Source organism: Miniopterus schreibersii (assembly GCF_964146895.1).
Source record: "Miniopterus schreibersii genome assembly, chromosome: 3".
NCBI lineage: Eukaryota > Metazoa > Chordata > Mammalia > Chiroptera > Miniopteridae > Miniopterus > Miniopterus schreibersii.
The window spans coordinates 8617078-8629368 of record NC_138103.1 but is presented as its reverse complement, the minus strand read 5'-3'; the positions used below and the strand labels follow the sequence as shown (position 1 = coordinate 8629368).

General features: G+C 44.8%; 1 protein-coding gene across 1 annotated transcript in view; it reads right to left on the bottom strand.

Moving 5' to 3' along the window:
- Positions 1–12291, bottom strand: part of GTF3C1 (general transcription factor IIIC subunit 1) — a 68898-nt gene that overhangs the window by 47807 nt on the left and 8800 nt on the right. The window contains exons 4-6 of the mRNA XM_081131300.1: positions 11730–11873; positions 9364–9460; positions 5129–5252 (exon numbers count right to left, since the gene is read on the bottom strand). Of these exons, the coding sequence (XP_080987426.1) occupies positions 5129–5252; positions 9364–9460; positions 11730–11873 (365 nt within the window). The remainder of the gene's footprint in view (positions 1–5128; positions 5253–9363; positions 9461–11729; positions 11874–12291) is intronic.

Below are 12291 nucleotides of genomic sequence, written 5' to 3'. Positions count from 1 at the left end.
TGTGTCTATCATTTATTTTTATCCAATCCCCAGGTTCCCCCGCTTTGCTTCCTCCTGCCTCCCTTATCTATCACCAGTGGATTTCATGCAACCCACTTACGTCTCCTCCTTTGATGGTAATGCATAAAACAAGGTGCAAAACCGCCATTCTCCAGAGCATTATCTCAATCCATTGAGATTCTGCTTCCTGGTGTGAATTGGTAGTTTGGCTCAAATACTCACAAAAATTCTTCATGGGTTTGATGTTTCTTACGTTAACAAATGTTTTATTTTTTTAAATGCTATTGTTTTCTTAATTTCATTTCTGGGTTGTTCCTTTACCAGTGTATAGAAATACAACTGATTTTTGTATATTCCTCTTGTTTTCTGCAAATCTTGTTGAATTGGATTAATTTTTTAAGAATCTCAGGGTAACAGCTGTGGGAAGAGTCCACATCATAAACAGCCCCCCCACCCCCATCCTCTGCAAAGCTCACTGCCTGGTCACTGAACCTGGAAAACCTGCTCAAAGGACTGCCTCAGGCATCAGTCACAGGAAGCTCCACTTCTGTCAACTGTTTCCAACTGTGATCCTTTTCTGGGTGATAACAAAGTTAACTTCCATTTCTCTTCCCTCCTTTTCTCAGCACAATTTAATAAACACAGAATGACCGGTAAACAATCGAAGAATCCAAATTTACAAAACAGATCAGTTCAGGTTGATTGTTTTCATTACCAAGGTTTTTTGGCTTTTTGCAAAACAGATCACTGTAGCTTTCTGTAATGCATTTGAAATAGCCTAAGTCCAAGCTCTTTGTTTATGGACTTTTAGAAACAACTCATATATATCCAGGCACACCTGTAAATTTACATGAAGTAATATATCATCTTTTTTTATTATTTAAGTCCTGTCTACTCCATAATGCCTTAGAGGGAATGTTTTATGTTAATTTTGCCAACTGGGACTACAAAGCTCAAGGCAAAAAAAGACTAACACTGCATTCATCCCTTGTCTCCTGCACAGGAAAGTAACTGAAGTGGCACCTAATTAAATTAGATTTGCTGAACATTTACTTAGCATCTACTGTTTCAAGCAGACACTGCACAGGCATTAAAAATAGTTAAGTATGAGAGGTGTGTGGCCACCACCCTCAAGGAGCTCACAACCTAGTGTGACCTGGGATGTGAGGGGACTGCTGATGATGAGTCGGAGCAGCTGAGAGGTGGGTGACAAGGTTACCATGGGAATGAGATGAGCCTCCTGAATGGTCAGAATGAGCTCACTGTGCGTGTGACAATCTAAAAATTCTGATTGTCATTGTCTTGGGTGCCTGCTCTCTTATTCCTACGTAAGGAGCTGAAGCCATCACTCTCCTTAGTACTCAGGCTGTGTTCTGAGTGACCCTCCTTTTTGGAGAGCTCATCTTCCCAGCACTACACTTCAAGGTTAACTAGGACCACTCACTGTGACAGCCCCTTTGAGCATGGACATACCTTCAAGGTTTGGCGGATGACATACCAGAGTGAAGACAGTTGTGGGTTCTGTAGCGGGAAGCAGGGTGCCCTTGATAAATGGGGAAGGTGGGCCCATGGAAAGCAGGCAGCACCTCTCTGCTTTGCCAACTGCTATTAAAGAAATGTAGTTCAATGTTGCTTAATTTGATTTTTACAGAGAAGTTGAAAGGCTGACCTTTTAGGTAAAATTTCTGATTTTTAAATGCCAGAAACCAATTCAATTAAGACAAACACTGTGAGCCACACAAAATACATTGCTGAATATGGCCTACGGGCCACCAGCTTATGGCCCCTGCTCTGTGTACACTGTCTCCTGGAAGACCACGGCACTCTGGAAAGTTGTATTATTACCCCCAGGTAATCCCAAGGAGAAAACAGAGGTATAGAGAGGCCATTACGCCAACAGGAAATGGCAGAAGGAGAATTCTAGCCCAGGGATGTCTTACATCCAAGCGGCTAGTTTGAGCTTCCAGGGACTTTAAGCCTGGTGGAAGCTTTGCTCCATGGCTGCCTGCCCAACAAGAAAGGTTCTTTAATGGCATTTCCTTTTTAGCTTCTCTATTCATTAAATACAAAATTTCTTGTGTTTATTTTTAATGCCTTTGTTGCGACAGGCCAGGAAGTAAAAATGATAAACTACTTTAAGCATTCAGATAATCATACTTCTAAGTCAAATGCTGGGGAATCCTCTAACAGTTAAGTCCCAGCACACCTTTCGGTTTCTGGAGCCTTTTGCCCCTGCCACGGACCGAGCACTATTTCCTAGTTTCCTGTCCACTTAAAGGCTGGTGCCGCCCACTCTTTCCCGAGAAAAGTGACTAGAGTCACTCAACCAGTCACACATCTCCTCGGCACTGAAGGGACTCAAAGATGAGGTCTGCTCTAGAAGGGCTCCCTATCTCTGAGGCACTCCTTCCTTTGTCCATACACCTGTTGTATTGTAATATCTGTTACCAACTCCTCAGCGAGACTTTTCTCAGACACAGGGAAGCCAGGCAGAGTGGGCAGTGATTCCACTAACTAAGGGAGGAAATAAAGTAAGGAACAGAGTTCCCTCAGACTGTTATTTCCATCACTCCGCAAACATGAACGCCTACCTCCTGCAGGCAGAGCTACGTGTTGGGTCTGTCCTCACTGAACACATTCTCTTAAGCTGTGGTGACAAAGCCAGTCTCCACAGGACACTTTCTATGTTCAAGCCTGTGCAAGCACACAGGCCCTAAGCTTTTTGTTCTTATATGCCTTTTGGTTTCCCTTGGAATTAATCACTTCGGTATTTTTTTCTCCACATTTGCTTGGTTTCCTATGTACCTGCCATTAAATCCAAGCTCAGACTCTGACAAAGTACAACTTCCACTAGACACACTTGCATGCACTAAGCATGGACTTTGCATGACTGCCATCCCTCCTGGGATCACCTGAACAGGCTACTCTCAGAGCCTGTCACCATGGTTTCCCTTTGCCATCTCCCCAGGGCTTTTCATGAGCTGCTGCTTCCTGGACCAGTGTTCTCCTGCCTCTTGGCTTCCAGAGGGCACGGAGATGGGAGGGGCAGTGTTTCAGATCTGCATTGTGAAATGCCCTTAGCCTCGCACCTGGTCAATGACAAAACTGAACAACACACTGTGGACTGGAAGTCTATTTCCTTCAGAATATTGATGGCCTTGCTCCAAGGTCTCCCAGTGTCAGTAACCATTGGGCAGTCTGATGTCTCCTCCCTGAAGACTCTTTTAAGTCAGATTTCTGAAGTCTCAGGGTGACAGACCTTGGTGTGGGGTTCTTCCCATTCATTGCGCTAGGCACCTGACAGGTCTTTTGATCCAGAACCTTTGTCCTTTAGATCTGGAAGAATTTCTTGTGCCATTTCTCATCCTCTCCTCCCCTCCACTCCCCCTGCACATCCTCCCTCCCTCTCTGGAGCCCCTGTGGTGTGCATGTTAATTACATCTTTTGGGCTCAGCCTTTTTTCAACTTAGCTCTCTTATTTCTTATTTCTTTTGAGTTTCTGTTCTTTCTCGAAGATTTTCTCAACTTTATCTTACCATCTTCCCTTCCACTACATCTTTTATTGCAACAGTCATGTTTCTTTTATTTCTAAGAGCTCTTTTTTATTTTCTGCATGTCCCTTCTTTATATCCTCTTGCTAGGATTTCATGGATGCAATCTCTTCTTTAGGATTCTTTTTTAAAAAAAGTTTTCTTCTCCTCAGTTTGTTTCCATTTCCTAAGTTTGTTTGCTTCTCTTACATTCATACTACAGTTTTCCTCAAATGTTGAGTGAAGCACTAGAATGCTGCCCCAAACCCGTGTTTCAGGCATTTGGAGGGTGAGGAGGCGGGAGAGGCTGTCACTGAGTGGGCTTCTGTGAAGGGTGGGCAGGCAGGGGCCAGCTATTTTGATGGAAAACCTCCAAATTTCATTATCTAGATGACTTTTCTCTTGGACTGGTCAGCTTCTGCGGATAAGAGGCTTCTGGCCTCTGACCTAGGGGACTGTAGGTCTGGCTGTTCTAGGAGCCAAACTGGAATGGACTCTCACCTTTTAGTGTACGGAGACTGTCACTTGTCACCCAACCCCCGCTTTCAGCACAGTACCGTTTCTAGTTGGGTATCATCTCTGTGAGTCTAGAATCCCTCTGGCGCATCTTCTCTTGGGAGAAACCAGACCTGTGTCCCTGTGGGAAAGGGTTCCTTCTTGGCTGTGCACAGGATGGGAGGGGGCCCGGGGTACATATGGCTTTTCACAGACTACTGACCAATTCTCCTGTCTCCAACTCCATCCATGCCTGTGCTTTCAAAGGTACCAGAATCTCCAAATTTTCAGTTGATTTCCGGTTTTGAGGTGTCAATTCCTGGCTATTGCCCTTATCAAGCATTTAGCTTTCCCAGTCCGCTCAGTCAGTTACCATTTGTCCATCTGCCTTTGAGCATCAAAATGTTGTTGATGACTCTCTATTGCCATATCCTGTCCTCTTCTTTTTGTACTTGTGGGCTTACTCCTTTTATGTCTCTTACTATCCCTAGAGTGGGATTTGGGAAGAATGTACCATCTTTTACTGAAAGCTCTGACCCTAAGCTTTTTTGGTTAATCAGGAGAGGTGAATAGCATGGGACAAAAATCAGGAATAGAGAAAAATAAAGGACTAGTGAAGATTTTAAAGTTTTATAGGCCATTGCCCTTAGTTTGACTTTTCTAGAAGGTTTAATCCTACCTCTCCTGCTTGTGGATTGCTCAACCTTATGTAAGTTACTCAGCATCTCTATTTGTCTCACATGTAAAATGGTGACACTACCCGGATAATGTGATCACTCGGCACAGTGGGCACAGTGCACTTCAGTGGCTTAGTGCAAAAAGGACAAGATGAACTGGTTCTTTGAACACCATGACTTTGAGATGTTAGACGGACAGCCACATAGAGATGTTTGCTGGAAGTTAGAATTATTTTCATTTGGCAGACATTTCCTGTGCACTTTTTATATAGAAGATCCTAAGCCAGGCACAGAGGGATAGAGCTGAAAAGACAGGTGAAATCATCCCACAGCAGGCAGACATGATCAGAGTGACAGCTGGAGCTTAGAAGGGCAGAGTGAAGGCCATCTGTGCAGCCCAGGGAAAAGAGCAGAGACTGCTTTTACCTTTCTTTGTCTTAAAAGGTCCACATTCAGGGTGAATCTCTTGTAAGGGAAGAGACACCACCTTCGCCAGACCAGCACTCAGCATGTACTGGTATAGACGCTTAAATGTCCTCTCGCACAGTCCCTGCCAAAACAAAATTTAAAGCTACTGTTAGGTACAAGAAAGGTGTCGAAAACTAAAGAATCATGTAAATGAATACGAGTTCGAGACCTGAGTTAATGAGTTAAGTTATCATCTTCAATGAGAACACACTGGTGGTATGAATGAGGAAAGACTGCTAAGCTACACTGTCAAGGGAAGAAAACCGGTCCGGAGCAATATGCTAACAAGTCCACCTTTTGATTACAAGACAGGGAAAGAGGTTTTCCTAGAGATCCTGCAAGGGGTGAGAATGATGCACAGGGAAGTAGACAAGGGAGGCTTCACTGTATACCTTTTCGAACTGTTTTGATTCTAATCAAGTAAGCATATTAATCATTAACACACACACACACACACACCTCCCACAGGCAGTGGAATATATAGAAAAAAAATATTAAAAACATTCTTTAAATTTTAGTCTATCTGTGCAGTTTCATCATTCACCCCTCCCTTGTTTCCACAAGGGGAAACAACCAAAATGACCGCAAGCGCATCTGAACTGCAGGGGTTACCAGCAACCAGCCTCCAGTACTGGCTATATCTTTTCATATCAAAGGAATTTACTTGCCAACACTGAAAAGTGAGATGAAGTGGATTTTTTATATAAAAATCCACATTCTGGCTTCTCTTGAAAAACAAAATCTGCCAATAAATCCTAGGACTGTGTTCATGGCAGCAGCCACTGGGAGCTGAGGACAGCTGTTCCCTCCAGACAGGCACACCGGTCTCCATGGTGCCAGAGCCTTCACGCTCTCACGCGGCCTTTGCACAGTGAGGTTGAAGGTCAGTTTCCATTTATCACCATTTTTGTGCTGCTTTTCTCTTATGACAGTTAAGAATAATATTAAATATTTCTTGAATCCATACTGATATCAACCCATACTTCTCCACCTGACCTGTCTGGCTCATTTAATTTGCCCTCCCTGCCACTGCTGGCATTTGATTTTGCTTACCTGATAGTGAGGTAAGTTACCACTGTTGGAAGTTATAGACTGAACAACAGGAGGCACTCATGACTAAGAGTTGTTAGTCAGGTCTTACAGGTTTCCTCTTACACTTTGGGAGACAGAGAGGAGGCGAATGTCTGTGGGCTGCTGCTGCCACACATGTGAAATGAGCTCTCAGACTAGCCAGCACTCTAGCTGTTGGATGGCAGAACGTATGGTTATCAAAGAAATACAGATGACTTGCATACAGCTCATTCAAACGCACTGGCTTGGAAATGGCATCTATCGTTAATCTAGCCTTCCCTCTAGCATCGTGGAAAGGCCCTTTGGAAACTCATCCATCAAACCCCAGCCTTCAACATATGGTCCTGAGCCCTGGCCCATACTAAGATGTAGTCCTTCCTTCTGGGGAGCTGCCATTCAGAACTCACACAATCTGCCCAGCAAAAAGAGAAAGACACAATAGGAGCCCCATCCCCACCCCCGCCCAAAGTTAACATCTATAGTTAACTTCATCTACCTCATCTACAGGATAAGTATTCACTAAATCCTGACAAGGTCATTCTGACCTCTATTTCCAGCTGCTAGGTGAATATCCCAGAAGATTCTCATACTCAATAAATCCTAAAATCAAATTTATCTCATCCTCACCCAAACTTGTTCCTCTTTCTGTACTCAACTTTATGCATATATTCATTCACAACTATTTGCTGAGTCTTTACTGTGGGCCAGACACCCTCCTCATGGTGGTGGGCTCAGCAGTGAAGACACGGTCCCTAGTCTCATGAGCGGGCCCTCAAGTTCCTGAGTGGTGCTATCCACACCAAACAAGACTCCTTCACTCAGCTCTACATCCTAGCTTCAGTCACTCACCAAGTCTTGCTAGTGTCACTTCCAAAATGTCTCCCAGACATTTCCAGCCAGTCACCCACTGGGCCTGAGGCAAGAGCATCTACCTCACTGTCCCATTTCCCATCTCTCTTCGGTCCATCAGTTCATTTCCTGAACACTCTTCTTTTCTGACTGATCCACTTCTAAACTGCTACCAGCACTTTATCAGGCTGAAGGCTAAAGTTCCAAGTCTTCTGTCTGGTACTCAAGACATTCCTTACGTGGCCCCAATTCTCCCTCCCAGCTGACCTCTAAAAGTCCCACAGCTCCTATAGCCCTACACCTTTGCGCAAGCCATTCTCCCGCACCTGAAATGCCATTTCTCCCTCACCTGAAACGCCATTTCTCCCTCACCTGAAACGCCATTTCTCCTTCACCTGAAACGCCATTTCTCCTGTCTACTTTGGAAACACTGGACTTTCACTGTCCAGCTCTATAAAGCTCCCAGCTCTCTGAAGAGAGCAGATCTCTCCTGCGGAGCTCAGACACCTTTCTAAGCCTCAGTGTGTGCTCATCCCAGCCCCTCCAGTTAGGCTACTCTGTGACAGCATGAGACCTGTCGTCCTCATTCATTTTTGTCATCTTAGTGTGGAACATAGTTCTGAGTCAAAGTAAATACTCTATTCAAGTTTTGTTGAATGAATAAATGAAACAATGCCCTGTAACAGTTAAATCTCGCTGCTTAGATAGTCCACAATGCTGGCCTGCGACCAGAGTGGCCCAGGCTCCCCCCCGGAGTGACTCAAGGCCGAGGGTTTCAGTCTCCATCATCTGCATGGGTGGGACAAGAAATATAAAAACACAGCGGGCAGATAATCGTCCACTAAGCATGCAGGAATTTCCTCATTTCTATCAGGGTCTCTTAAAGGCCTTAACAGTCTTCTGTTTATTTTCCTACTTTTTTTTAAAATCCTCACCCGAGAATATTTTCTCCATTGCTTTTGTGGGGAGAGGGAGGGGGGAGAAATATCGATGTGAGAGAGACACAGTGATTGGTTGCCTCCCACACATGCCCTGACCAGGGTGGGGGATCGAGCCTGCAACTGAGGTAGGTGCCCTTGACCAGAATTGACCCCAAGACCCTTCGGTGTGCAGGCTGATGCTCTAACCACTGAGCCAAACAGGTCAGGGCTATTTTTCTACTTTTGATAGAGACTCAGGGAGAGAAATATTTCTCTGTTACCACAAACAGCAGTGCACACATAAGGACAAGTCGCACTGACTCTGCTTCGGTGTCTGAGAGGTGACAGAAGCAGGGGGCCTGGGGAGTGGGAAACTGGCTAGTGCACAGCTGGCTCCAGCTAACTGTTGTCATGAGAGACTGAAGGCCCAGGCTTGCCAGAGCTTCCAATATTTCAAGGGATGCTGGATATCTAAATATTTTGGGTAAACTCTCAATTAAAAAAAAATGCTAGGTCAAGCATATTTTTAACGATATACAGGCCAAATATGACCCACATGCCTGGTTTGTAAGCTCTGCTTTAAAGACACTTGCGCGTGCAGTCAATCTAGCGATAGGGAGCAAATCCCTTCCCCTCTGAACCACGAAGGCAGAGACTCGAGCCTCCCTGATACAGCACAAGGTGAGCAGGATTGTCCTGGTGTCTATTATCAGACTCTAAACCATGTTCCTTTGCGGACTAATTCCTGTTACCCAATAATCTGGATTTAAAATTTTAAGTTTCAAGTTCTGTTTTACCTACAGGGCAATTTTGTTTTCCTCCCATTTCTAATTTGGCTTTTTCTTAACAGCCACTGAAGATTGTTCCAATCAGACTGGAAGCAGATCACCTCCGTGCTTTCCTCCTCTCACTCTCACTTCCTCACTGCCTCGATTCTCTGGCCCAATGACCAAGCAGGTCAGTGACTGTTTTCTCCCCATGTCATCTCACCTCCTTCTTAGTAAAGCCACCATTATGCCACTATAAAACCACTGGGAACAAAATTATAAGCTTAATAATGAAAGTAAATCTATATGCCCAGATTGACCACTCCACATGAAATTTTATAGCAGGTCTTAGAGCAAACCCCAGGGGGCAATGGAAGTCTGTCAAAGGCAAGAAGGATGTAAGTTAGGGACTAAGCAATTTTTTGCTTTATGAAACAAAGGAAAACCCCACTTGTTCCATAGTTAGGGATAGTAAAGTCCACAACAAGCTTTCAACTGCAATTCATTTGATCTACACCAGACAAAGACCTCCAGGCTGTGGTCCAGGTAAGCTCAGCCCAGCACACGGGAAGCCCAGGCAGCTCACCAGTTCTTCCCGCAGCTTTCCGAGTGTCTCCATCTGGTTACTGCGCGTGCTCAGCATCACCGAGAGTTTCTCCATGAGGATGTTGTATTTGCTCCTCCTGTGGGAAACAAAACAGTTGTTTTTCAAACCTGCTAAAAACCACCTATTTTTCAAAGCAAGGTTTCAAGCCCAACTCCTGAACTTTACGGCTAGAGAGGCTGGGGCTCTGCGTGGTCTGGTCTCATGGCCAAGGGTGCCTAACTAGTGGCAGTATACAGACTAGACTCTATGTCTAAAACTTTACTGAAATGATTCTTTAAAGTGCATTACATTTTGATAACACCTTAAAGTTTAGATTGACGTTTCCTTCTCAATCACTTGGTGAGGAAGGACAGGTTATTTTCTAAAGAACATAAGTTACTAAGCTTTCCTAAGATTCACATTCCTCCAACTCAGTGTTCTCCTCACTAGATCACGAAGCCCTGGTTTCTACTCCTGACTTCACTGGAGTGATGGATCCATCCTAATGTTGCATCTTTATTGTGAAATGGATGTCACAAAAAATGCTTCCAAGCTAAAAGCTACCAAAGGAAGCTATACTATTCAAGAGAGAAGGGCTCCTCACTGTGTGTGCCTGGGGAAGGCTGGAGGAGGGGTGCAGAAGGAGCCTTGTTGCCAGTGAAGCTGGGGAAGGAGAGCTTGGCTTTAACGGCCTACAGGCCTAGGGGCAGGGAGAGCTTATGTACAGGATCCAGAGACTGTATCCACTTCTCCATTTTCTTTGCCTCTCGAGGAATGTTGAAAGAATAAATGAAGACTCAGATAGTCACTGCACAGCACTAGTACCGAGCACTATGTTATGGCCATCACACAGAAGAGCAAACAGTGGTTCAGAGAGGCCAGGTGACTACCTAAGTCAGAGCGGGTTTAAAAAGATTTTTGACTTAGTTCATTGTTCTTTCTCCCACAGGGGCCACCACCCTCTGTTCTTTGTGGATCACAGGCTACATACCAGTCATGAGTCTGGCGATAAAGGTATTTAACCAGTGGACAGTATGACTAAATACTTAAAATGCGAGTTATCAAAGTATAATTCTCTCTAACATGTTATTTCTAAAACATGGACTTGAAGCAAGTTCAGAATGACATTTTCACTCCTGGAAATCCTTAGTCAATAGTCTACACACGCATATCAAGCACTTCCTTTGGGTTAATCCCTGTGCTATGTAGTGGGTACTTCAACTTTAAAACTTATACTTAGTCCTGAGTGTTTACCCTACCTCCCTTTTGGAAGGTACACCTGGCCACTGGGTAGAGGGCAAGGCCTCTGTCATTTGGGGAAGGGTGAATCACAGAGTCAGTCCCTGTGGTCCAGGGAAAGAGTCTGTCCACTGCCCCCAACTCTCCCTTGACACACTGCCCACCTCCAGCAAGGAAGACTAGTGGCCAGCCACTGGGGCTCACAGCTGACTCACCCAAGGGCACTCATTCCAGGCCCTGCACTAGCTTAACCCTTCCCACCCTGGACTCTGCTCCTCCCACAAAGGAGGGCATGGGGTGGGTGATGTGTAGGCTGAGACCTCTCTTCTGGGTGGCGGAACATTTCTTTCCCCCATTCCTATGCCAACAGGGAGGATTAAAGAGTCAGAGACTCACTCCCAGAGACCCCTGGTCCTCAGAAAGGACTGTTTTATCAGTTTGACATATTATCTGACTATGATATACAGCTAAATAGCAACAGAGTAATCATTTAGTAGAACCTCACTACCTCATGTACAGGTTGATTACCATGACTGCATGTTGCAAAAATATAATAATTTTAAATTGATACAATTCAACCTCAACTCTCTCACCACAACAAATCAAATTTGACTTATTTACTTTCATTTTTACATTCCCCCAAAACTTCACCAAAATATTAATTATCCCTACTGTTGGGCTGTGGGGCATAGGCATTGTTTACCTTCTTTTCTATAATTTCCAGGTCTTCTAAATGAGCATTACTTATTTTTCATAATCAGAAATAGATAGTAAATATCTTTTTAAAATGCTAAAGTAGTGTTCTGATTTGGCCTCTGACTTTTTAATAGATAATTTTTAAAGTCTGTTTTTATTGATTTCAGAGAGAGGGAGGGAGAGTGAGAGAGAGAGAAACATCAATGATAAGAGAGAATCACTGAACGGCTGCCTCCGGCATGCCCCCTACTGGGGATCGAGGCTGCAACCTGGGCATGTGCCCTGATTGGGAATCGAACTGTGACCTCCTGGTTCATGGGTTGATGCTTAACCACTGAGCCATGCTGGCCAGGCTTGACCCCTGATTTTTAATGACATAATACAATGGCTGCAATGTAGATGTAAGAGTGTTTTGGGCTCATAACACTTACCTGTCCACATGAAACCGGTTCAGGAGGAGGAGGATTGAGTGCTGCTGGGCTCCATTGGGCAACCGTATTACATGCGGCTGCATCGTAATGAGCCCGTTTTTGTTCAGAATCTTCCTGTGATAGTGGAGCTTCCCAGCATCAACCCTGGAGGAGAGGGTGAGTGTCATTTTGCTTTGTTGGTTGCTTTCACCTACCAATGTAGAGAGCCTCTCACCTGGACATAAATACCAGAGATACACACCTCCTATCCAGACAAAGTGAGGGAACAGTCTTCATGAGACAATGGCTTTGGAAAGAACAGCCAGGCCTCAGCCTAGGAGCAGGGCCCAGACCTCCAGGAGAGGTAGGTGGGCAGATGGAAGTAGAGGCCAGGGCAAACAGAGCGGGAAGGGATGGCCGGGATGGGAGACAATGAGACTGATAAAACGTGAAGAGAGAATCAAGCATGGATCTCTAATCCTATAATGGCCAATAATTAGGGTGACCATACATCCTGGTTTACCAAATGGCCCCAATTTGTGCCCACTTCCTTGGCGTCCCTTCTGGTCAGCTCCACCTTCCA